Raw genomic sequence first — 26,204 nt, forward strand, 5'->3', positions numbered from 1 at the left:
TTCCTTCTATCCAGAGATGCTGCCTGTCCTACTGAGTTACTCCAGCTTTTTGTGTCAATCTTCAGTTTAAACCAGCATCTGCAGTTGCTTCCTACATATGTATCTTTCAGAGCCTGGTGGAAAATTGTGCAATGTTCTGTTGAAATGCTACATAACATGTTGGAATATATGTTCATAATAGAATTAATATTCTTTAAAATAGGTGAATAGGTTTCCCCAGCTGTGGTTAGATGCATATGCTGGTGTGCGTGCTGCATGCAGAAGGTTTGATTTTGCAATTTACAAGCATTGTATTGAGAAGACAGCCTGCTCTGCCTGGCAAGATTGACGGGCGCACTGACCAATCACCCGTGACCACCCGGAGGGAAGGCGGGACTTCCGGTCCAGCCCGACGTCGGAACATGTGGTCGATGCCCATTGGCCGGCGCCGGTCGCCATGACGCTGCCGGCAGCCAATCAGCAGCAGCCATCTGGGCAGCGGCGCAACCTAGCTTGCTGGCGGCGGGGGGGCGGGTGAGTGGCGGGCGCGCCGGCCAATGGGGGAGCGGGGAATCGGGTGCAGTGCGGGCGGCGGCCAATGGGAGCGGAGGGCGGGACTCGGGAGGGAGGTTTGTGTGAGGCGCGGGGGTATATAAGGGGCGGGCGGACACCGCTTCTCTCCCGGTGGCTTCAGTCGTGACCAGCGCCGCTCGTTGTCGTCGGCGGCTCTCGCTCCCTCCCTCGGTCCGTCGGTGTGTGTGTGTGTGTGTGGCGGCCCCGCACCAGCTAAACACATACATTTACAGGTCGGGGAAAAGCCCCACACAATACTGAAAAGATGAAGACCAGGTTGTTGTTCTGTCTGCTGGTGGCGGCGGTGGCGGCGGAGCCCAGCGTCTATTTTACCGAGAACTTTAACGATGGAGGTGAGTTGGGTGGACGGGGAAGGGGGGGCTGGGCCGCGTTAAGCCGACCGCCCTCCTCCCCCCCCCCTCCCCCCCTCCCCCCCCCCCCCCCCCCACCTCTCCGCCCCCCCCCCCCCCCCCCCCCCCGTATGTACAGCTTCAACCCCCCCCCCCCCCCCCCCCCCCCCCCGTATGTACAGCTTCCCCCCCCCCCCCCCCCCCCCCCCCCCCCTATATGTACAGCTTCCCCCCCCCCCCCCCTTGTATGTACAGCTTTCACCCCCCCCCCCCCCCCCCCCCCCGTATGTACAACTTCACCCCCCCCCCCCCCCCCCCCCCCCCCAGTTTCGCCCACCCCCCCCCCCCCACCACCCCCCCCACCCCCCCCCCCCCCCCCCCCCCCCGTATATACCCCCTTCACCCTCCCCCCCCCCCCCCCCCCCCCCCCCCCCCCCCCCCGTATGTACAGTTTCACCCTCACCCCCCCCCCCCCCCCCCCCCCCCCCCCCCCCCCCAGCTTTTCACCCTCCCCCCCCCCCCCCCCCCCCCCGTATGTACAGCTTCACCCCTCCCCCCTCTTCTCTGTATCTACAGCTTCACCCCCAACCCCCCCCCCCCCCCCTTGGGCCGGAGCTGTGGCCCGGCCCCGGGCATGCAGTGTGTGGCCTGTGATCCGGCAGCGCTCAGTGGGGGGGGGGGGGGGGGGGGGGGGAGGTTATCAAACTAAAAGAAAAGATGGGTTTGAGGGGGTGGGGAGCGGATCGGATCAGAATAATCTGCATTTCTATTAAAATATATCTTCACTTGTAATGCTGCTTTTAGCAGATTGTGGTAAGTAAAACATCAGTTATCAGAAACATTGAATCTCAAATTTGAAGATCGTCAAATTCGACCCCTCTTTTTAGGGGTTTTACCAACATGTTACTTTTAATAATGTTTGAATCTGAGCGAGCTTTTTGTAAAATTGTAAGTTTTAAATGCATGCTTTCCTTCTCTGCCCAACGGATGCCTTTGTTCATTGCTAGTCGTCCATTCAATTTTAACGTTATGTTGTTAGTTTTGAGTGTGTTTTATTTTGTGCAAAGCAAATCAAAAATTGGGTACAAGGAACTGCAGATGCTGGAATCTTGCGCAAAAAAACACAAGGTGCAGGAGGAACTCGGCGGGTCAGGAGGCAGCATCGACCCAAGAGTGTCTAATTGTCATATGTACTGAAGTGGAACAATGACATTGAGTCTGAAGAAGGGTCTCAACCTGAAACGTCGTCTAATCCTTTTCCCCATAGATGCTGCCTCACCCGTTGAGTTTCTCCAGCATTTTGTCTACTTTCGATTTTACCAGGATCTGCAGTTCTTTCTAAAAGGAAATGACATTCTTGCAGCAGCATAACAGGTCTCTAATCACAGTACACAATTCATAACAGAATTAAAATGAGGGGAAAACAAGTTCAATAAAAACAAAATTGTATGAAGCAAAAGCCCCAAATACCTAGTTGCATCCAAGACTAGTTTGAAGTTTAGTTAGTGTTTGTCGCGTTCAATGGTTGCTGAGATGCTGTTCTTGAACCTGGAGGTCACGATTTTTAGGCTATATCACCTACCTGATGGCAGGACTGAACTGAGGTGTGGCCAGGGTGGTGTGGGTCCTTGACGAATTGTATTGATGGAATGTATTGGGAAGGGTTTAAAGGTAACTGTTAAGTTATAAGAATCCTTATTTCAAAATCCTTTTAAACTAAAACAATAAATGATTAGTGGGTAAATAATGCTCTTGTCAAGTTTGTTTAAGAAAGAACTGCAGATGCTGGAAAAATCGAAGGTAGACAAGTGCTGGAGGAACTCGGCGTCTATGGAGCGAAGGAATAGGTGACGTTTTGGGTCGAGACCCTTCAGACTGTCAAGTTTGTGGTTTGTTCTGAAGATAGACACAGTGCTGGTGTAACTCAGCAGGTCGGGCAGTATCTCTGGAGAGAAAGGATGGGCGATGTTTTGGGTTAGTGATATTTGATGTGGTTTGGTTGTACAAAAGTCCAGCACTTTGTGTCTTGTACTAGCCTCTGTTGAGTGACCGGCAAGATTGGAGGAACTGCATGGTTTCACTCAAACTCGACTACATAATTTGCCACAATCTAATGACCTTTGTAGATTCAGACAGTTCCTCCTCGTGAGCTTTCCTGTGCAAAAGAATTGCGATTAGTTGCCTGACTTGGGAAATACAGGATGGCTTACCGTTTCGTAGAGAATAAAATGGGGAAATGTACTGGAAGCAGGAATAAAATGCCATTTACGGATGGCTATAAGTTTTTAATTATTTGTTTTCTTGTGTGGTGTAATGCAGTGTTGTGCACAGCATTTTTTGGTAATGTAGCATTCCACTTGTATTAATCCTGGAATCATGTTGCCTTATCTAGGATGATGAACTTTTTCTGTGTCCCTGGTTCTTTGGTAGAGATACTTCCTTAGGTTTTCACAAACTTGGATTTGTATAACATCCTGAGTCTTGTGAAGCAACAGAAAGTCCCTAAGGGAAGCGGTTACATTGGGACCAATGTCTTAAAATGGGTTTGGGGATATCTTAAAGGAAGGAGGAAGTAATGAGTTGATTATTTTATATTTAGATTGGGAGCATTTAGCCATCAAGTCCGTTAGTTCTTGGCAAATTCCCACTTCCCTGCTGATTTGGGGAATTCCACAGGTTAAGATTGATTCCCAGCACCAAGATAATGTTGAAAGTGGTCATGGGTGTGATCTGTAATTGGACTTGAGGTAATGGGGAGAGGTGGTTTGAGTCTAATTAGATTATAACAGTGGAACATTTCCTATATGTAAACTGATTTTGGACCAAAGCGCCTCCATTCTCTGTCACCTGTTGTTTGAGTGGTGTGACTGATGGGTTACAGGTGGATGGAAGGCTTTTTTTTTACAAGAGCTGGATTTTTGTGAAAGAAGTCTGGACCTTCTGAGGACTAGGTTTTGGCACCATTCACTAGGATATGAACCAGTTTTATTTTTCCCCATGAGCTATGTCTTCTCTAAATTCTTCTGTTGTCAGCCAATTCCTCAGGCTTGACTTGTTTTTTGTTGAGATGATCCCTCTGAAACAATCTCCTGTCTGGAAGAACAAATGCCTATGTTCTCCAGCGCTGATGGCCTGACACCAGTCTGAAGAAGGGTCTTGACCTGAAACATCACCCATTCCATCTCTGCCTGTCCCACTGAATTACTCCAGCATTTTGTGTCTACCCTGGTGGGTACGAGTTGGCCGAGCAGCTTCATTAAATGGCGGCACACTGTTGAACATGATTGTTGGGCCAGTACAAATGCTGAGACTTCAACCAGTTTAGAGCAAAAGCAAAATACTGGAGGATGCAAAACTCAGCTGGTCCTGAGTATCTGTGGAGGGAATGGACAGGCTATATTTAGGGTCAGGTCCTTTAGATTGGAATAGGAAGCTGGAAATGAGGTGATGGGGATTGGAGTAAAGCGTGCCCTATTGTTTGGGGAAAAGGAAGGGGGTGGTTGTCACTTACGCCACCCGTCTGCCAAAAGCTAGAAGTGAAAAGAAGCCAAAAGGTTGTCGTGATGAAAGGGGAGGGGTTAAATGTGAACCTGGAGAGAGCGATATGGATGGAAGGGGAAAATAAAATATGAAATGAGTGTACAGACAGAAGAGGGGGAGGCAGCAGGGTGACTGGGATGATGGACAATAGTGGAAGTTATCTATGTGTGTGTGTGTGCACTGCGGTTGGGAGGGGGGGTATGGTATGGGAAGGAGTTACAATGGTTTGCAACCAGGAACGCCAGCATGCCTTGGTGTAAGTGTTTGATCTATGTGCCTTGTCTATGCTTGGCCTCGGTGACATACAAGAGGCCACATTGGGAGCACTGAAATGCAATGGGCGGTAGGAAGAGATGCATGTAAACCTCTGTCTCGCATGGGGTCCCAGGCAAGGGAAAGTGCCTGTGGTGGGGCAGGTTGAGTGTAAAGGGATGAGAACACCAAAGGGTTGTGGAGTCATCTCTATTGAAAGTAGAAAGAGGTGTGATAGGATTTACAAATATGATTATGACCAAGATGCACAAAGCTGGAGTAACTCAGCGGGTCAGACGGGATCGCTGGAGAAAAGGAATAGTTGATATTTTGGGTCAAGACCTTTCAGGCAAACATACAACCTTTCTAGTCTGAAATACAGCCTCTTTTGCTGTATCAATGCAGTACCATTGACCATTGTAGTTACTGCTGGATCTCGTGTAAAATAGATAGATTAACCTTGTATTAAAACACTGGTTTCCAACTAGTTCATTTTTTTGTTCTCTTGAAAGATAAGCCTGTGAATACTTGAGCAGTTGGGTGGCTGTGATATCGGCTCTTGTATCAATGACTCACTTGGTACTGAAGTGACTGCTACCAATCTGTTTTATTGGTGATGTACACTTTCTCCACAGCTTTTAATCATGTTAAAACAAAACCTCACTATGAATTGAGCACACAATTTTAAATATACTGCAGGTAAGGTGAAAGAAATTTGGAGAAAGAAATAGTTTTGTCATCCAAGTCTGAAAAATATTGCTTGAAGTTGTTGACCTTTTCTCTCCCTTGCCCAGTGTTCTGGAAACCAGGTTTTACTTTCGTTTTAGAGATACTGTGCGGAAACAGGCCCTTTGGCCCACTGAGTCCACCCTGACCAGCGATCCCGGCATGCTAATACTATCCTGCACACACTCGGGGAAATTTACACGTACATCAAGCCAATTCACCTGCATATCTGTACACCTTTGGAGTGTGGGAGGAAAAGAACTTGGAACTCCTACTGTTTAAGAAGGAACTGCAGATGCTGGAAAATCGAAGGTAGGCAAAAATGCTGGAGAAACTCAGCAGTCGAGGCAGCTTCTATGGAGCGAAGGAATAGGTTACTATTAGCTGAAGAAGGGTTTTGGCCCGAAACGTTGCCTATTTCCTTCACTCCGTAGATGCTGCCTAGCCTGTTGAGTTTTTCCAGCATTTTTGTCTACTCTGGAACTCCTACTTTTGGTTTGTTTAATTTTAATTTTAGATGCTCCATTTTCTTCTGTGATGCCTCATGCATACGTTTCAAAACTTTTGCCCTGTCAACATCTATCTTGTAGAGGAATCTGAAGAAGGATAACTGCCCAAAACGCCACCTCTTCCTTTTCTCCAGTGATGCTGTCTGACCCGCTGAGTTACTCCAGCATTTTGTGTCTATCTTGTAAATCCACTGTTACTTAATGGCTGCTATTCTGCCAAAGCAAATCATTTCCCCCTGGGTAATTGCGACTCCGGGAGTATGAACGTAAAAAATATTGGAGCGGGTATCTGCCCTCCTGTTCCTACATGCCATTCATCAGATCATGGCTGATCTTCAACCTCAAACCTGAAGCTGGTGAGTCTCCTTTGTGCTCCCTGTATGGCAATGATATTTTTGGACAAGGAAACCAAAACTGCATGGTCTAGGTGTGGTTTCACAAATAATCTGTAATTATAGAGATATTTATTCAGATGCTCTCGCACTTAAGGCCATTCTCACCATTTGGTATTTGCACTTAAAATGTGGGCCTCCACTGATTTGCACAAGGACACCTGGTCTCTTTTAAATATCAGCAGCTCCCAACATCACTATTTTTCTTAAATTGTACAAATGTATGAGCTTGCATTTTTCTACATTGTAGTATTCTCCAGCCTACCCATTTTAGCCAGTATGTCCTTGAAACCTTCTCCCTAATTGCAATCCTGCCAGCTTTTGTATTATCAACAAGCTCAGAGGTTTTGTAGTTGGTCTGCTTGGTCACATTGGTTGTAAATAGCCTGGGTCTTCACTTTAGTTCTTGCCTTTGTAGCCTTCCAACTTGTGTAAGGTCCATTTGCCCCACTTTAATTTGTCTATTCACCAGTTTTCAATTTGTATCAGTATATGTTACTCTTTCTCCAGAGATGGTGCCTGACTGCTGAGTTGCACCTCCCCTTTATCCATCTTCGGTATAAACCAGCATCTGCAGTTCCTTTCTACATGTGCTCTGTATGTTACCCCAATTTGCATGTGCTCTATAGCCTTGCTAACCAAACTCTTCAGTTGGACTTTATCAGGAGATTTCTGAAAATCTAAATGCACCATATCTAATGGTTTCTCATTTTCCTTTCAACTAGCCACATACTCTTCGACCTCCAGTGTTAACACAAAAGAGATTACAGGTGCTGCGATCTAGAACAAAGGAACTTGGTGGGTCAAGCAGGATCTGTGGAGGCAGATGTGCAAATTGATGTTTTGGGTTTCTGCTTGAAACACTTGACTTGCACCTTTTGCCTCCACGGTTACTATGAACCACTGAAGTCTGGGTTCTATAATGTTAAAAATATTAAGTAATTAGTCATTTTTTTCTTTAAGCGGAGCTGGCAAGGATTTCTAGATGTTCTGTTATTGACAATAGGTGCAGGAGTAGGCCATTCAGCCCTTCGATCCAGCACCGCCATTCAATGCGATCATGGCTGATCATCCCCAATCAGTACCCCATTTCTGCCTTCTCCCCATATCTCCTGACACTGCTGTTTTTAAGAGCACTATCTAGCTCTCTCTTGAAAGCATCCAGTGAACCTGCCTCCACTGCCCTCTGAGGCGAAGAATTCCACAGACTTACTACTCTCTGTGAGAAAAAGTGTTTCCTTGTCTCCGTTCTAAATGGCCTACCCATTATTCTTAAATTGTGGCCCCCTGGTTCTGGACTCTCCCAACATCGGGAACATGTTTTCTGCCTCTAGCGTGTCCAAAGGTTCCTTTCCAAGGGCTATTGAGTCCAAGCTGAGCGAGCAGTAAAACGCTGGAAAATGGCAACAATTCTTTATTTCCAAGATACTGTGGGGGGAGAAGGCCCTTCGGCCAGTAAATCCGTGCCGACCAGTGATCTCTGTACACTTGCCTTATCCTACACACCAGGGATAATTTGCAGAAGCCAATTACCTTACAAACCGAAGCACCCGGGAGAAAGGTGTGGTTGAGATTGAGCCTGGGTCTCTGGCGCTGTAAGGCAGCAACTCTACCGCTGTGCAACCGTGCTGCTCCTATTGATTGACAAAGGGTTGCAGGCCTAAAACATTGACTGTTTTTCTTTTGTATGCCCGCTAACTTGCTGACATTTCCAACATTTTGTTTTTAATATTTAGATTTGGCTTTTCTCTGTGCTGGCTAGTGCTGTTTAGCTGAAACTCTTGAATCATTAAGTCAGGAGGATATGCGATTCAGTTGCTGAAGCTTGGTTTCTTGGTCCTCCAAAATATTCCAAATGGAATTTAAACTGGAGGTGGACTTGCTTGGGTCTTGCGTTGGAAGTCCATGGTCCCTGCACAAATGCTGCTGGATCTGATGAGTATTTACATATTTTCCTAATTGCAATTTTGTGCTCTTGAGGCAGACACCAAAAATGTCAATTTGCACATTTGCTTTCACAGGTGCCACTTGACCCATCAAGTTCCTTCGTTCCAGATGACAGCACCTCTTTTGTCTTCAATCTACTAGAGGTCTTTGAGTATGTGACTAGTTGAAAAGAAACCATTAGATATGGTGTATTTAGATTTTCAGAAATCTCCTGCAGTTACTCTAATATAAATGCGTGTATTTCCTTTAAGAGGGCAAATGACCTGACTGGACGCCTGACACACTAATTCTCACAGATCTGTGGGCATTTTCCAAGCCAAGTCTTAATTCATTAATGACTGGATGCAGTATCTATTTCATTAAGTTAATTTATGGGTAGTGTTGGTGAAATGGGAGAATTGCAGCAAGGGAGCAATACTATATATTGCTGTGTGAAATGGACTAGTATTTGCCCATCTACTGGATTGCTACTAGTGCTGCTTTTTATTTAACTAAAAACTTTGTTTGTCTCGAAACCTCTTTCTTGTCCCTAGAGATGAAGGCATGGTGTGCATATGTTTTTTTTTTCTATATCCTTGGATGATGGTGGACATCATTAACTTCACTCAGTCAATGTTCACCAGTGATACTCTACAACCATTTAAGTGCAAGGACTGTCAGAGCTGAGCCTGCTTCCAGTACACCATGATATTTACAGTGCCGTTTCAGGTGGAGTCAATGGGGAATAATTGTAGTGGGAGGTAAAATTGTGGGGGTTTTTTTTGCCCTTTGAACCACTGCTATAACAATGCAGTCTGCAGTGTTGATTTAGACTGTTTTCTGTTTGGTCAAGTGCTTCTAGAGTGAACATGTTATGCAGTTGAGGAATCTATGCCTATTGATTAAAAATGAAGAATCTAGTCGATACTGTAAGTGAAGTAAATGAATTGAATTGTAGATTATTCCAAAAGAATAATTCGGAGCTCAACATAGTATAAATGTATTATTATTAATATTTATTCTAAATGAGATAGTAACTGAGACTTAGGTTGGTGCTGGTGTCCCAATCTAAAGTCAGCTTTAACATGTAGTTGGATAATTGATAATATCTAATGATCCAATTATTTAATGTAATTCCCTGCCCGTACATCTATCTCCAGCTATTTGGTTTTACATAGGATTGACAAATGCAGTATGGGAACGGGACCTTTTGACCAACTGAGTCCATGCTGATCATCGATAAATGATTCGAGCTAGTTTTAGCCCAAATGCATCCACACACCAAGGACAATTTACAAAATTCAATTAACTTACCAGGACTACTCTCAACTTCTAGTATTGTATTGTACTTCCGGTGGCGCTGGTGCCAGCAGCCTCCACCTACAGCCCGGTATCTTTTTGTTTTTTTGTTTATTTAGTTATGTAAAAGTGTGTTTTTTGGTGTTTTTTATGTGGGGGAAGAGGGCACGGTGCAGGGGATACCGTACTTCAGCCGCTTCCTGGTGAGGACGCGACTATTATTCTTCGCGTCCTCCCCACCACCCCCCCCCCCCCCCCCCCCCCCCCACAGCGGCCCCCCCCCCCTACCTACCTGGATTGGCCATCGACCGGATCCAGCAGCGGCGGGACAGCGCTGGAAATCGCGGGGCTGGTGATGCCTTACCGGGGGGTCGCCGTTTGGAGCACGGAGAGCTGCACCAACATCATCGAGGAGGATACTCACCGTCGGGGTTCGGCATCGGGGTTCCACCATCCCGGCGTGAGGGCCTGAATGCATCCCCGTCACACTGGCACTAGGTCCACCTGGGTGCCATTTATGTTATGTTGTGTCGTGGACTTCTGTATTTGTGCTTTTTTTAAAATTTTAATTCAATTTCAATTTTATTTTTTAATATGTTTTATTATTTATTTATTTTTTATAATTTCTTTGTGATTTTTTTAATGATACTGCCTGTAAGGAAAATTCATTTCGTTGTCTCAAATTGAGACAATGACAATAAATTTGAATACAATACAATACAATCTAGTCCCAGAGAAAACAATCCAGATATGTCCAACTTCCTTTTACTACTACCACCTAATCCAGGCATCATTCTGGTAAACCAGCTCTGCACCCTTTCCAGAGCCTCCATGTCCTTCTGGTGATGGAGCAACCAGAAACATAGACAATAGGTGCAGGAGTAGGCCATTCGTCCCTTTGACCCATTCAATATGATCATAGCTGATCATCCAAAATCAGTACCCTGCCACTGCTTTCTCCCCATATCCCTTGATTCCGTTAGCACTTGGAGCTAAATCTAACTCTCTACGAAATACACCATGTGACCTAACCAAACTCTAATAAATTTGCATCATGACTGCCTGACTTGCAGTTCCATTTAGTTTATTGTCACGTGTACCGAGCGAGGTGCGGTGAAAAGCTTTTGTTGCATGCTAACCCGCCAGCAGAAAGACTATACATGATTACAATTGAGCCATTCAGTGTACAGTTACATAAGGGAATAACGTTTTGTGCAAGGTAAAGCCAATAAAGTCCAATCCAAGATAGTCTGAAGGTCCCCAATTAGTTCAGGACTGCTCTCTGGTTGTGGTAGGATGATTCAGTTGCCTGATACCTTTTGCCCAATGGGAGAGGGGAGAAGAGGGAGCGGCCAGGGTGAGGCAGTGTGAGGTATAAATGCAGTCCATGAAAAGGAGGTTGGTTTGTTGTGATGGTCTGGGCGTCGTCCATAACTCTGCAATTTCTTGCTGCCTTGGATGGAGCTGTTCCCAAACCAAGCTGTGATGCTTTCCGATAGAATGCTTTCAGGGCTGCATCATGATGTCTTGACTTGCATACTCAATGCTCTTATCAGTACTTAGGCAAGCACTTGCCACTTTCTACTTGTGAGGCTGTCACTTTCAGGGAGTGGGGCTGATCCAAGATCTGTGTTCTGTGTGGAACTGTGGAGAAGTGATGCAATGGCACTACCAGAGATGGATAACTGGTTTAATCAATGTCAAGTCTCATTCATGCATAATAGATGGCATTGCTGTGACATGACTTGGTGGGTGGACCAGGTTAGCATCCATGGAGCTCAACCTGTAGCTGAACACCAACAAGGAGTTAGTTGTGGACTTTGGGAGGAGAGGAACATCCCTACCCCCCCCACCCCCCCGTCTCCATCAAGGATGGTGGCCAGTACCAACTTCTATCTTCTACACTGCCGTGTGTTGGGTAGCTGTGGACGTCAACATGTGCTGTGCAATAACTGGTCCCTTAAATTTCATTTTTACTATGTATGTGACACTTTGTAACTATCTTTTGACTAGTGGCAGACCAAGTTCCCTCTGGGATAAATAAAGTTGTATCCTAGTCATTGTTATTCTAATCATGGCTGGCAGTTGGCCTTGTTGAATGGTACTTATTGGCATTTTTCAGTGACTTATCTTGTCTAACTATTGGGCAGTTTTGTGGAGAATCTACACTCTTATCCTGTCCAAAGTCAGGGCATCGTAACTGTTTAATGTATTCCTTTTTAAGTGTGGATGTCGAGTTTCAGTCTTGTGCTACTCCATTTTGTGTTTTAACTTTTTTAGAATGCATAATTTTATTGAGATGCCACCTAGAGGCCTGATTAATGTGTACACATGGAGTTACATTCAGTGTTTAACAATTTGCAAGTTCTCATTCTTAAGGATGTTTTGGTTTTGTTTGAGAAGTGTAATGATAGTTTCTGTTTCTTTGAATCAGATGCCTGGACACAGAGATGGGCTGAATCGAAGCACAAAACTGATTATGGAAAATTCAAGCTGACTGCTGGCAAATTTTTCGGTGATGCAGAGAACGATAAAGGTGGGCTAATTTCTGTTTTGGTTGAAATTACTAACAGTAAATGGTTTGAGCTCTTCCATTGCTGCAATACTTCCCCCCCCCCCCCCCCCCCCCCCCCCCCCCCCCCCCACCCCCCCCCGCAAGTTTCCTGTGACTGATGCAGTACTACAAAATTTGATTTTATATTTATGCAATTTTGGTATGACTTCCTCTCATTCAATTTAAGCACAGTCTTAGATTTGGTGTAGTGTGTAGAAATAGTCCAAAAGATGGTCCACAAGTTAATTAAGGAACAGCAAATGCTGGTTTATACGAAAGGTGGACACAATTCTGGAGTAACTCAGTGGGTCAAGCAACCTCTTGAGTGAAGGAATGGGTGACGTTTTGGGTTAAGACCCTTCAGATTGAAGTATGAAAAAGGGTCCTGACCCGAAACGTGACTTATTAATTTTCTCCAGAGATGCTACCTGACCCGCTGACTTCACCATTTTGTCTATCAAGAGTCCATGAGTTCATGGTTGAAATTAGTGCTCTGTAGTGTTCAAACGCCTCATAGTTATTCCAGAAGATATTTATCAACCTGGTGATCACTGCTTTCGGACTCTTTGTGGTCAGGCAGTGTGGGTCTACGATATTGGCTGCCTCTGATAGGCAGTGGCTCTTGTTGATCCCTTCAATGGCAGGGAGGTCAGTACCAAAATCTTGTTGGTGAATGATGGCCCAAGCTCGGATGCTTATTGGCACCGTCTAGATAGTCCACTGGATGGTGCCAATTAGATTCTGAGTTTGGGCCATTGTTAACCAACTGAAGATTTTGAGTTACCTGGCTCTCTAAGGGATGGAAGAACATGGAACTGTCGCCCAGTGTTTTTGATGCCTGGTTCCTTTTGGCTGAGAAGTTCAGGTCAGCAGGTTGTTCAGATATGCTGATATGGTTCAGCACAGCTTGAGCTAGCTGACTATAACTGTTCTTCAATCCAATTTCAAGTATTGGACCCTTTCCCCTGCCCCACCACTCCTGTGCACATGCATCTCTCGCTGTCTCCCACCATCGTGTCATGTGCTCCTTTCCCTTCCTCTGTATGCACTTCCTATCCCTGCTGTCCCACATTTCCCTTTTAACCTCCTTTGCACTTCCACCCATATCGTTCCCTCCCTGGCTTTGCACTTGCATCCTGTTCGCGTCCTTGCCCGACATCCTTGTTTCCTATTCACCTCTCGCTTTAGTCACTGAGCCAGGCCGTCTGAGTTCCTCCAGTACTTTATTTCTTTGTTAGTTAGTTGTCTCCCTGGTGCAGTGAGACTAGGAGAACTGGTGTTTCTGTGATGGCCCACCGAGTCCACGCCAACCAACAATTCCCCACACATTAGCACTCCTAGATTAGCGTCAATTTACAATTTTACCGAGGCCATTAACCTACAATTAACCTGTATGCCTTTGGAGTGTGGGAGGAAAATGGATCCCAGAGAAACCTCGCAACATCACGGGAACGTACTAACTGTGCAGGCGGCCCCTGTAGTCAGGATCGAGCCCTGGTCTCTGGCGCTGTGAGGCAGCAACTCTACTGCCTAAGTAAAAAGTATAAAAGTAGTAATGTTAAAATTGGGATGTCTAGAAATAATTGGGTACTTATGCTTGAACAATGTTTTTAACTTTGTTACAAACATTACCACTTTTTGGTTTAGCCACTAGCCCTTTCTGGTGGAACTAATGTACCTGTGCAGTATTGCCCATTTTGTGCTTGGTGATTGTAATATGGTGCATGGTGTGGAAGAATGAGGTGGTATCTCTAGTATCAGTACTGAATGGCAAGCATTAAGCAGGACTCATTATCCTCTGACTGCATTCCATGTCTAGGACTCCAGACAAGTGAGGATGCCAGATTCTATGCACTGTCAGCAAGGTTTGACCCCTTCAGCAATGAAGGGAAGACCCTTGTTGTCCAATTCACAGTCAAGCATGAGCAGACCATCGACTGCGGAGGTGGCTACGTAAAGATCTTCCCTTCAGGCCTTGACCAAGCTGATATGCATGGAGACTCGGTCTACAATATTATGTTTGGTAAGTAACCCTAAGCTATCCCAAGAGCACTATAGCTCGCCAGGTGGTAGTGATATTATTCACTTTGAAATCGGAAAGGCCCAAGCTGTAATGTGGCTTCATTGTTCCATAATACGTACACCTGAAAATGCTTAGCACTTGCGGAGAGCTAGCTTTTGTTTGCATTTTCATCAGAAATTGTCGACTTAACCCACTTTCTCGGGAAGTTTTGATCTGCGACTCTGTTCTGATGCAAATATTTCCAAGATTTTTTTTGTTAAATATAATTAAGATTGTCAGTATCTGAAGTATTTTGCAGACAGTCTGTTTATACATCCATCTATTACAATTATGAAGTAAAAGTTTGTAACTGTGGAGTTAAATTGGACATTTGGGGAAAATCCTTTCCTGCAGGGATGAGTGTTTAAAGGTTTCAACTGTTTTAATTTATTTTCTGGTGATGAATGAGAATAACGGTTTACTGTTAAATTCTAGGCCCTGACATCTGTGGCCCAGGAACAAAGAAAGTCCATGTCATTTTCAACTACAAAGGAAAGAATCACTTAATATCCAAGGATGTTCGTTGCAAGGTGAATATATTCTGCTCGGAGGAGTGATCAAAGTTGTGGGTTTAATATTGGGCATAAGGTCTCATCAAAACTGTGGAAATAATACACATCTCCCATTCTTTTATTTAAGAAACGTTGCCTATTTCCTTCGCTCCATAGATGCTGCTACACCCGCTGAGTTTCTCCAGCACCTTTGTGTACCTCCCATTCTTTTATGTTCAAGAAGGAACTGCAAATGCTGGAAAATCGAAGGTACACAAAAATGCTGGCGAAACTCAGCGGGTGCAGCAGCATCTATAGAGCGAAGGAAATGGGTAACGTTTCGGTCCCCAATCCTTCTTCAGACTGATAGGGGGTGGCGGGGAGAAGGAAGGAAAAAGGAGGAGGGGGATGGGAGGAGACAGCTCGAGGGCTAAGGAAGGGGAGGAGACAGCAAGGGCTAACAAAATTGGGAGAATTCAATGTTCATGCCCGCCGGATGCAGGCTCTCCAAGCGGAATATGAGGTGCTGTTCCTCCAATTTCTGGTGTTGCTCACTCTGGGGATGGAGGAGACCCAGGACAGAGAGGTCGGATTGGGAATGGGAGGGGGAGTTGAAGTGCCCATTGTTTTATGTTAGCTTTGGGGCTTTTCAGGGACGTCAATTATGGTGTGGCGATTTTTGTTTGTTGACTTGGTTAGTGGGTTCGCAAAAGAATCCTGTGGTATCACTTGCACTCAGTTTAGACTTTGGAGATACAGCGTGGAAACGGGGCCCCTTTGGCCCATTGAGTCTGCTGACCAGTGATCACCCTGTACACTAGCACTGTCCTGCACTCTGGGGACAATTTTACAGAAGCCAATTCCCCTGCAAACCTAACATCTTTAGAGTGTGGTGGACACCCAGGGATAATGTACAATAATGTACAAACCCCGTACAGACGGCACCCGTAGTCAGGATCAAACTGGATCTCTGCTGCTGTAAGGCAGCAACCCAACTGTGCCACAGTCTTGGAACATTTCTGTACAGATGCTAGAACAAATTAAATTGGAAATACTTAGTGACGGAAGTAAAATTAAATATTGAATGTTGATTTCTTGTTTACTGCACACAGCTTTGTAGTAAGTGGCTGTTGTAGTGATAATTGTACAGTTCTGGTGACAGTGACCAGATGAAGTGATGCTGTTTACTGCTGCAGCCTTGCTTGTGCTCAAAACCAGCTGAAGCATCTTTTCTTCCTTTTTCTAGGATGATGAATTCACACATCTGTATACCCTTATCGTCCGTCCTGACAATTCTTACGAAGTAAAAATTGACAACCAGAAAGTAGAATCGGGTAGCTTGGAAGAAGACTGGGATTTCCTGCCACCAAAGACGATTAAAGATCCAGAAGCCAAGAAACCAGAGGACTGGGATGAGCGTGCAAAGATTGATGATCCCGAGGATGTAAAACCTGAGGTGACTGGGGCTGTTGCGGTAATGGCGTGATTGCGTATTTAGATGGTGATTTCCTTCGTGGTCTCTTTACTGTCTGTCTTTACCCCCATCAGGACTGGGATAAGCCAGAGCATATTCCTGACCCTGATGCCAAGAAACCTGAAGATTGGGATGATGAGATGGATGGGGAATGGGAGCCACCTATGATTCAGAACCCCGAGTACAAGGTAACCCCTGACTTTGCTTTCCTTACTGCATCAGCTTGCCTATTCTGCATCAACGTATTGTTCGATATATCATCCATGGAGCATCTCAGCAGGTCAGGCACCATCCCCAGAGTATAGTACTGAGGATGTGCTGCATGAATGCCAGCTTAGATTCAAGATCAAATTTCCACTCTTACCCTGAAGGCTAGACCCACAATGGTGGAGTAACTCAATGAGACGGGCAGCATCTCTGGAGAGAAGGAAAGGGTGAGACCCTTCTTCAGACGTCTTGACCCAAAACGTCACCTAATCCATCTCTCCAGAGTTGCCTGTCCCGCTGAGTTACCTCACCATTTTGTGTCTATCTTTGGTTTAAACCACCATCTGCAGTACGTTCGTACACATTCCACTCTTGCCTGCACTGGTCCTCCTTCCCATGTTCTTCTTGGGACCCGGCCCAAAGGTACCCACTCAGTGACTCTAACCTCTGATTGCTGCAGCTCCCCCCCAATTCTGTTTATGGTACCTGAACCGACCCCCTGCTTTGTAGACAACTTGGACCTTCAACTGCTGCGGTTCTGGCAGGATCTTAGGGAGGCTTCCAAACCTCCCATCACAATCACTATTCTCTCTTTGCTATGCTATCCTCCCTCCCTCACTTTGGCAACCAATTTGATGGCATACTTCAACTGCATGGATTTGGGACTGACCAGTCGATGGGGCTCACTTTGTTTTCCTGTATAGCAAAGGTTAGCTTTCCCAGCAGAGCCTTCAAGAAGTGTCGCCAATCCACTGGGCTCTTGACAACTTGCATTCAGACACGTAGTTTCAACTTTTATACAGATTTATGGAAATATTGCACACTTTTATTCCTTATTACCAATCGCAATATGTTCTTAAACATTAATATCTAATAAAAACTATATGCTATTCGATCCTCTATTTACATCTAATCTTAGCAAAGATAATACTATGCTGTACGGATATAGCTTACTATACATTAAAGAATGACTCTAACCTTGTGCTGTACGACAAAGGATGTCCCAAGGTCCTTGTGCTGTACAGTTATCTTAAGTTTGTCATACTGGTACTTCAACACTTGCCTGGTGGGGAGCGTCTGTGGGAATCGAGTTGGCATTTCAGGCAAACATTCCTTGTCTAAGTTGTAGATCAACCAAAATAGTGATGCCAACAGCTTATCACTGTTTTGGAGATATCCTTTGTTCTATTTTTCTTCCCCCTCCATCCTCAACATGTGGTTTCTCTCTCCCAGTTCTGAAGTGCCTTGGCAGTTTTAAGTGCACCTCTTCTCACAGATGCTGCCTGACGTGCATTTTCTATTGCGATGTACAAGACCAGAGTTGTGCTTGTTTGTCAAGTTTCCTGATGTCGTGATTTGGAATTAATTCTGAGTTGCAAGTTGAAGCAGGTTTGCTGAATGGTATTTTCATTAGGAAACACGAATTGTCTAGGCTGCAACCTTGGTTACTGTGGGTCGGTTTCATTATGGCATGAGTAGAAAATGGCTGGTTGCTACAATCAATCTTGTCTCTCAATTTCTCACCTGTGGACAAATGAGATCAAGTGTGTGTTTGTTGTTTGTGTGGTCTGATGAGTGCCCCTTGTGCACATAAAGACCCTTGAATGATGCCAAGTTAGCTGATTGTTGATTTGAAGATTTAAAGAGCAGCCCTTAAGTTCCTTGGAATTCCCTTTTTGTTATCTGACAGTCGCTACCTGATCTAACCAACATATGGAGATGCATGGCAATTGTCAGTGTTCACATTCTGTCTGAAATATAGCTGTGAAATTTTAAAACTACTGTTAGATGCCACACTTAAATTGGGCTTATCATTGGCAATTAATGTCAAGCTTGCAACCATTTTCGTCACAGTTGAGTGCTGAGCTTGATTTTCCTAGATTCAGCTTGATTGTAAATCAGTCGGTAATGTATATTTCTCTATTCTAGCTGACTGCAGGTTCAGTGGCAGAGATTTATTGTGAACAAGTCATTCCAATTCTAGCTTTACACAGCCCGTGTGGGTGCTGGTGGTCGGTCGGTCAGGAATAGGCCGTGTGAGTCATTAGGTCATAAGTGATAGAATCACTATTAGGCCATTCAGCCCATCAGGTCTACACCATTCAATCAGGGCTGATCCATCTCTCCCTCCTAACTCCATTCTCTTGCCTTCTCCCCATAACCTCTGACAACCGTACTAATCAAGAATCTAAAATCTATCTCACAGCCCCCTCACTGTCCATCTTCAAATCCAGTGTTAAAACACATTTGTACTCCCTGGTTTTTGACCATGCCTGAGACTTTGCTTCTATTTGTGGTGCTTTTGTCTCCACCGCCTTTTTCTTTTGGCAATTAACTTTTTTGTCAATGATCTACAGATTTTTTTTTTTTTTTTCTGCCTTATTACAAACTCTCAAACCTTTTGGAGTCCACAGAGGCAAAAATAACAGAGGCATAGATGGGGCCTTTGTCCCAAAGATTATGGAGGGCACTGTAGAATCAATCAGCACTTACAATGCATATGATTCCTACCCTCTAGCAGGCAGGTTTATAAATCAAATGAAGATTAATTGGAATCTGGGTTTATAGTTTGTATTGTTCTCGGAGTGCTGCCTGACCAGTCTTAACAGCATTCATTTGTTACTAATGTGATTTTATTATTTTCACCAGGGTGAATGGAAACCAGCACAGATTGATAATCCAGATTACAAAGGAAAATGGATTCATCCTGAAATTGACAATCCAGAGTATACTCCAGACTCCAACCTGTACAGTTACAAAGATATCTCTGTGATTGGCCTGGATTTGTGGCAGGTTAGTGCAATGCTTGTTCCACAATAGAGGGCTAAAGAATATATCTGCCCAAAGAATTTGACTTGGTATCTAAAAACCATTTTAATTTTGAACGCATTTAAGGTCTATTGTGTAATGCAGTTGCTGAGTTCATTTTCACGTTTGCTTTCCGTGTTTTGAAGTGAAGCTTGGGGCCAAAGGATTGGACATTCCCAATCTTGGTCTTCCGACTACATAATTAGCAATATATTAGTTTGGTTTAGAGAGAGAGCACTAGTCCACGACTACCGGTGATCGTGAACACTACCCTACACATTGGGGACAATTTCCAATTTTTAACCAAAGCCAATTAACCTACAAGTGCATGTCTTTGATGTATAACTGGAGAAAACTCCCGCGGTCACAGGGAGAACGTACTAACTCTGTACGGACAGCACCCGTAGTCGGGATCGTACCCGGGTCTCTGGTGCTTTAAGGCAGCAACTCACCCGCTGTGCCACAATGCCGCCTCCATCCTGCGATGTATTTTAAACCATGGCTAGCAGCAATTTGTATTTCAATCTGCAATTCACATACTGCAGTAACGGAAAGCAGTCTTCCACCAAGTTTGATTCTGCATGCATTTTGTGTAGTGCTTTAATTTGTAGAGTCAATGGTGTTAATGGTGGCATGTTTGTATTTGGGAAAATTAAGTTTCATGGTTCAAATTTCTTCCATTGGTCATTATTGTACAAAGTCAAATATTAAAATGCATTCAAACTCTTAGCAACTCAACTTTCCACTGGCTGTAGTTCAATTAAACATTACACTTTCGTTATTTTAAATTGGCATCAAGATCAAAGATGCATGTAGCTGGACATCAAACTGCCACAAGCACCGAGAGTTGTGTTTTCACCTTGTTTTGCTGCCTTATGGTTTATGGGCCAGCTACATTGTATCTGGAGTTGGTACCTTGATTTTGTTCAACATTTTGTCATAACCACACGATGTATACTTTAACTTTTCAGGTTAAATCTGGAACAATATTTGATAACTTCTTAATCACAGATGATGAAAAATATGCTGAGAAGGTTGGAAAGGACACCTGGGGAAACACCAAGGTAAGAAGCAACTTGTCTCTGCAGGAAGGAAAATCATTAGTAAGGTTGCAGCTAGGCAGCAGTGTTTTAAAAAAAATATTGGATGAAATATTTCTAGCATGCAGAAATTGACTTTCTGACTTTTCCCAATCGAACTGGTTCAAGAATTGAAGCTGCCCCCTCTAGGAACAAAATGCTGATAAAACGAACCCGAGTGCATTGTAGTTGGGGAAATGCATGCATAACTGTTGACAATTCAATTATCTTGTAGCCCATTTTTGGGGTGGGGAGAATGGGTGGAAAGTCCTACAGCTATACTCCCCTACTTTGACAAAAGGAAGCAACTGACAAAGGCGGTTTCTTGTAAATGAGGAAAACGTGTTTTTCTTTCAGCTCCCTGTGATAGTATTTCTTACTTCTCTGGTATAAATATTTTCAAATTGTACTCTTGAGAAAACTTATTTTGTTCACCATTGTGTAGAGCATATCTCAAATACCCAAAAACAAGCAATGACTCAATTTTGACAAAATTGTCAGTTGATTCTTTTTGCCACATTAGGGCAGTATACAGCATGGAATCAGCTCTTCAGCACTAGTTCCTAACCAATCTAGTCCCACGCCTGCATCTGGACCATATCCATCCAAACATTTTCTAACTGTGTACCCGTGCAAGATCCAGCTTATCTTTTTTGCACTCTTTGTTTTAATGGCATCCTATAGCAGGGCAGTCAGATTGTATACAGTGCTCTGTTTGTGAGCAATGAATTGTGCCTTTACTACAAAGGGTTGTGTTTTCCTATGTTTAGATTCACAATGATTCCCGTTAAATAGGCTTTATGTATACCGCATGTTCAATATTGGATTTGTTAAATTACTTGCTGGGGCTGATCCCAAATGTGTTTAGTTTCAAGTCCTTGTTCTTCATATTTAATTACCTAATGGAATTGGGGTTCCTTACATTTGCTTTTATTCTGGCACAATAGATTGTAGGTTCACTGTGCCACTGTTACTTAGTGAGAAATTTGCCAGCAACTTCCCAATAGAGTAAAATGATTTACTTAGGCAGAATTCAATAATGAAAAGATTTTGGGATATTTGACTGCTGTTTTATGTGCGCGACTGATTACTTTTGTTGTCCACAGGATCCTGAAAAGAAAATGAAGGAGCAACAGGATGAAGAGGAGAGGAAGAAACGCGAGGAAGAGGACAAGAAAGATAAGGTGGACGATGAGGGTGATGATGAGGAAGACGAAGATGATGATAAGGAAGAAGAAAAGGAGGAGGACGACGAGGGAGAGGAGGACGAGGAAGAAGAAACAGAAGCTGTTCCTAAAGATGAGTTGTAAAGAATGTAGTATACTGTTGGGAGATGAAATGGCAGCAGGGCAATGTACAGAGAACCTTTACACAAGCAATTGGGACCCCTTATTGGAATGTGCTCTTTTCATTTTTGTTTACAAAAGGTTACAAACATGTGGCTTGGGTTCTTTTAGTTTGGGCTTGGAAGCAAGGGACAGTTTATTTCCTGTTTAAAACAAAATGCATCCACAGAAGGGACTAATCTAGAAATTGAGTACTAAATTACTGAAGGTTTTGCCTTCAATGTGGGTTGGGGGAAGCAGCAGTTCCAATGTGAATGTGGAACTAGATTGTTTTGCACAATGACGACATCCACTTGACTGCAATGAAGTAGCCACAATTTAAGTCTGGAAATCAACTGAGCGGCATTTATCAATACAGGCTTCATCAATATTTTTTTTGACTGGGGATTTTCACTTTGGTTTTCGAAAGGGTCAACCCCTCAGTAAAATGTTTTGCAGTCATTTCAGGCTTGGTAGGGTTTCCATGCTGTTGATTTAACTTGTTTCTATGTGTCTTGTACACTGAAGAGTGTATTTAAGCCTGTCTGAAATTTTGCAGTTGATGCCTGTTGATTTTCCAGCACGCACTGGTTCAGATTTATTCAACCACTTGGTTCCTTAAACGATTAAATCTGGTGGTGGGTATTTTGCATTCAATGGGAATGATCTGAATTAAATTAGAACATTTTCACTTCCATGGGTTTACCATTAACGGGCTTCAACTGTAAGTGTAATTGTACAACTGCCTTTGCTCATTCATTTGGAGAACAATTAGGTCTTGCAGGACTGCACAGATTAAATAATTTTTTGGCTCTTTCCAAATCCAGGGTCTACTTTGTATTTTGCATTCTTTATATAGGGGTTTCAAGAGGAGGAGGAAAATCTTTATTTCCAAAAAATACAAAACAAAACTTAATTTCTGTACAGACCAAGACTAAAGTTTGTCATTTTAATCTGTTATTTAAATGTTGTAAATTGGTGAATTAATCGATGACCGTGTTTTTGGAAAACTTAAGTTCTGTGTGCAATACAGATACGTTTGATCACATTTCTACAATAAATACCAAATGGAAGTGATGAGTTTTGTGGATTTCTTGTTCGTTCTTGTCCGAGGCAAATGTTGGAGATGTCTCCATTTTAAGATAGACACAATGCTGGAGTAACTCAGCAGGACAGGCAGCATCCCTGGAGAGAAGGAATGGGTGACATTTTCATACTTCTACACATCACAGATGCTGTCTCGATGGATGATGCACTGAGCTCCTGTGTTCCCTGTGAGATGCCTATATTAATTTTGGAAGAATCGAACATTTGTTTCTAGGTTCATGGCGAATATTTACACCTTGTTTAGCACTTGCAAAATCTGGTTATAGTTCATAATTTCATTTATTGTCTCATACACCAATTAGTGTAGTGAAATTCACTGGGATTCACAAGGGATCCGCTGCAATGTTAAGTCCGTGTCCAGCGTTGGGGCTCACGACAGTCTGAGGCGGCTCCCGGCTCCAGCGATGGTAGGCCGCAGACCCCGGAGAATGTGATCCGAAACTTGATCACCTCTCCGAGAAGGTAAGGATCTGAAGAAAAAAAAGTATCCCCCGACACCACCCCCTCCCCAAAATTTCCCATTGCTGGGCGAGTTCAGAACCAGGGGCCACAGTCTTAGAATAAAGGGGAGGTCATTTAAGACTGAGGTGAGAAAATGTTTTCACCCTGAGAGTTGTGAATTTATGGAATTCCCTGCCGCAGAGGGCAGTGGAGGCCAAGTCACTGGATGGATTTAAGAGTTGGATAGAGCTCTAGGGGCTAGTGGAGTCGAGGGATATGGGGAGAAGGCAGGCACGGGTTATTGATGGGGGACGATCAGCTGTGCCAGTGTGGCCAACTAGAAGCCCGGTTTGAAAGGGTCACGGGGATGCCAGAGGTCTCCTCCACAGGGTTGGACTGTCCACGGGTCCGTGAAAGCTGAAGGAGATAGCTGATGCATCTTCATGAATGTTCATCATTTGCTTCCTCTTTAAGCTGCACTGTTTTGAAATATAGACCATTATTATGTAAATCTCAGCATTCCTTTGCAGCTTTCTGGCCAAACGACTGTCATACAAGGATAGGAATCACACCACTGCTGTGCAATACCCAATTTAAACACTAAGGGGCTTTGGGTAATTCTGGTTCCACTATTCTGATTAGATTTGTTTATTGTCATTCAGACCTTTCAGTCTGAACGAAATTCTGTTTCGCTGCAGTCATACATATAATAAAAAATGACAAAAACACACAATCAACACAAATTAAACATCCACCACAGTGAGTTCACCAAACACCTCCTCACTGTGGTGGAAGGCAAAATCTTAAAGTCTCTGTCTCTTCCCTCTTTGTTCTCCTTCTGCGCCGAGGTGATCCAGGCTCCAGGTGGTGTGACCCCACCGGGTGATGGTAAATCCCGCGGTCGCTGCCGCCGCCACAGCTCCGGGGCCGAGTCGGGTCTCCGCTGCCGCCGCCACAGCTCCAAGGCCGCCAGCTCCGCCATTAGGCCTCGGCACAGATGGAGACGGGGACGGCGAATACGACAGAAAAAAAGTCATCCCCCAAAGGAAGAGGCCAAAACATGCTTCTCCCACCCCACCCACACACATACACAACTTAATAAAACAAAATTAACTGAAAATAACAAAGGAACAAAAAGAAAGAAAAAAAAACCAGACGGACTGCAGGTGGGCCGCAGCTGTTAAGCCAACGCCACCATCATGACTCTGGAAGGGTATATTGGTCTTAGTATTGTGCTTGATGTACAAGTGCAAAAATAGATTAAGGAGGTAGATTGATTGGGGACAATCAGCCATGATCACAATGAATGTTGGTGCTGGCTCGAAGGGCTAAATGTCCTCCTCCACCTATTTTCTATGTTTCTATTACATACTGTGGGTAAAGAAACTTATCCATTGAATTTTAGTTTAGTTGAAAGATACAGCATGGAAACAAACCCTTCTGCCCACCTAGTCCACGCCGACCAGTGATCCCTGCACTCTAGCACTATCCTACATACTAGAGACAATTTAGAATTTTACTGAAGCCAATTAACCTGCAAACGTGTATGTCTTTGGAGTGTGGGAGGAAGCCGGAGCATCCGGAGAAAACCCACCCGGTCACGGGGAGAACGTGCAAGCTCCATTCAGACAGTAGTCGTCGTCGGAATCGAACCGGGCTCGCTGGGGCTGTAACGGGGAGTCTAGCGTGAGGAAATCTATAAGGCAGGAAACATGTTGCCGATGTTGGGGAGTGCAGAACCAGGGGCCACAGTTTAAGAATAAGCGGTAGGCCATTTAGAACAGATGAGGAAATACTTTTTCACACAGTGAGTTATGAATCTTGAATTCTCTGCCTCAGAAGGCAGTTGAGGCAGGTTCTTTGGATTCTTTCAAGAGAGTTCGATTGAGCTCTTAAAGATAGCGAAGTCAGGGGATATGGGAAGAAGGCAGGAACGGGAATGGCAGTGCTGGCTTGAGGGGCCGAATGGCCTGCTCCTGCACTTATTGTCGATTGAATGGAGGAAACTTTCTGCACTTTGGTACAACTTTGAAACACCTGTAATGGGTGAAATCATGCTGCTTAGGAAATGCTGATTAAGCAAATGCTGGAGCCATGAGTGGGAGCTGCAGGTCATCGGGATCTACCTGGGCTTAAAGCAGATGCGGAACTGCAGATGATGCAATCTTGAGCAAATCATAAAATACTAGAGGAACTCAACAGGTCGGGCAGCATCTGTGGAGGAAATGGCTTCTCCCCATGACCTCTGACACCTGTAAAGAGGTCCTGACACCTGTCAAGAATCTATCTCTGCCTTAAAAATATCCACTGACTTGGCTTCCACAGCCTTCTGTGGCAATGAATTCCATTAGGTTGACCACTCTCTGACTAAAGAAATTCCTCCTCGTCTCCTTCCTAAAGGAGCGTCCTTTAATTCTGAGGCGATGACCACTCACTAGTGGAAATATCCTCTCCACATCCACTCTATCCAAAACTATTTGTCCTCCAGTTTGAATGTGGCCTCACTCTGAAAATGGAGGAGGCCGTGGACAGAAATGTCAGTGGAAATGGGATCCACAGACCCCAGCAGCACTTCCAGGTGAGACGGAGGTACACACGCCTCTCCTCTAATCTCATCTGCTGTATTTGATGCTCCAGATGTAGTCTCCATTATAAGCATAGAGCAGGTGATAGTTTCACAGAATGCTTGCATTCAGTCCGCCAAGACCTACTGTGTCTTCCAGTTGCTAAAGACTTTATCGCCTATCATGCATTGAAGTGCTTTGCATATGACTCAAAGTTTAAGCCAGCAGTGTATGATTCAAAATTCAAAGAATGGGCACAAAAAGGCATAACGGCGATGTATAAAGATTTTTTTAGATACTTGCAATTAAGAGACCACTTTACAAAAGAGATAAGGCCAGAACTAGATGAAACTTCAAATAATGTGATCAAGGTGATTGTGGATGCATACAAACAGAACGGATCTCGGGTCATCTCTGCTTTCTACCAAGCTCTGTAGGTATGTTGCAAAGCCTACCTGAAGCGTCGCTGAAAATCTGTCCCAGCCCGTGTGCGCGATTTTGGCACCGTTTAGCGGGGGCGGGTTTAAAACGCGATTTTTCACTAGG

At 44.4% G+C, this 26,204-nt stretch overlaps 1 protein-coding gene across 1 annotated transcript; it reads left to right on the plus strand.

Moving 5' to 3' along the window:
- The first annotated feature begins 654 nt into the window (after positions 1-654).
- Positions 655-22,623, plus strand: LOC129714497 (calreticulin-like). Its single transcript, XM_055664140.1, has 9 exons — positions 655-905; positions 11,981-12,082; positions 13,920-14,123; positions 14,598-14,692; positions 15,900-16,109; positions 16,202-16,315; positions 18,984-19,127; positions 20,114-20,206; positions 21,328-22,623. The coding sequence occupies exons 1-9, from the start codon at positions 818-820 to the stop codon at positions 21,529-21,531; spliced, it is 1,254 nt and encodes a 417-aa protein (XP_055520115.1). The 5' UTR covers positions 655-817; the 3' UTR covers positions 21,532-22,623.
- The last annotated feature ends 3,581 nt before the right edge of the window (positions 22,624-26,204 follow it).

Source organism: Leucoraja erinacea, chromosome 39 (assembly GCF_028641065.1).
Source record: "Leucoraja erinacea ecotype New England chromosome 39, Leri_hhj_1, whole genome shotgun sequence".
NCBI lineage: Eukaryota > Metazoa > Chordata > Chondrichthyes > Rajiformes > Rajidae > Leucoraja > Leucoraja erinaceus.

Coding starts and splice junctions, on each gene's coding strand:
- LOC129714497 (XM_055664140.1), top strand. CDS start 818: ATGAAGACCAGGTTGTTGTTCTGTCTGCTGGTGGCGGCGGTGGCGGCG. Junction 12,083..13,919: donor TGATGCAGAGAACGATAAAG/GTGGGCTAATTT, acceptor TTCCATGTCTAG/GACTCCAGACAAGTGAGGAT. Junction 19,128..20,113: donor TTGGCCTGGATTTGTGGCAG/GTTAGTGCAATG, acceptor TTAACTTTTCAG/GTTAAATCTGGAACAATATT.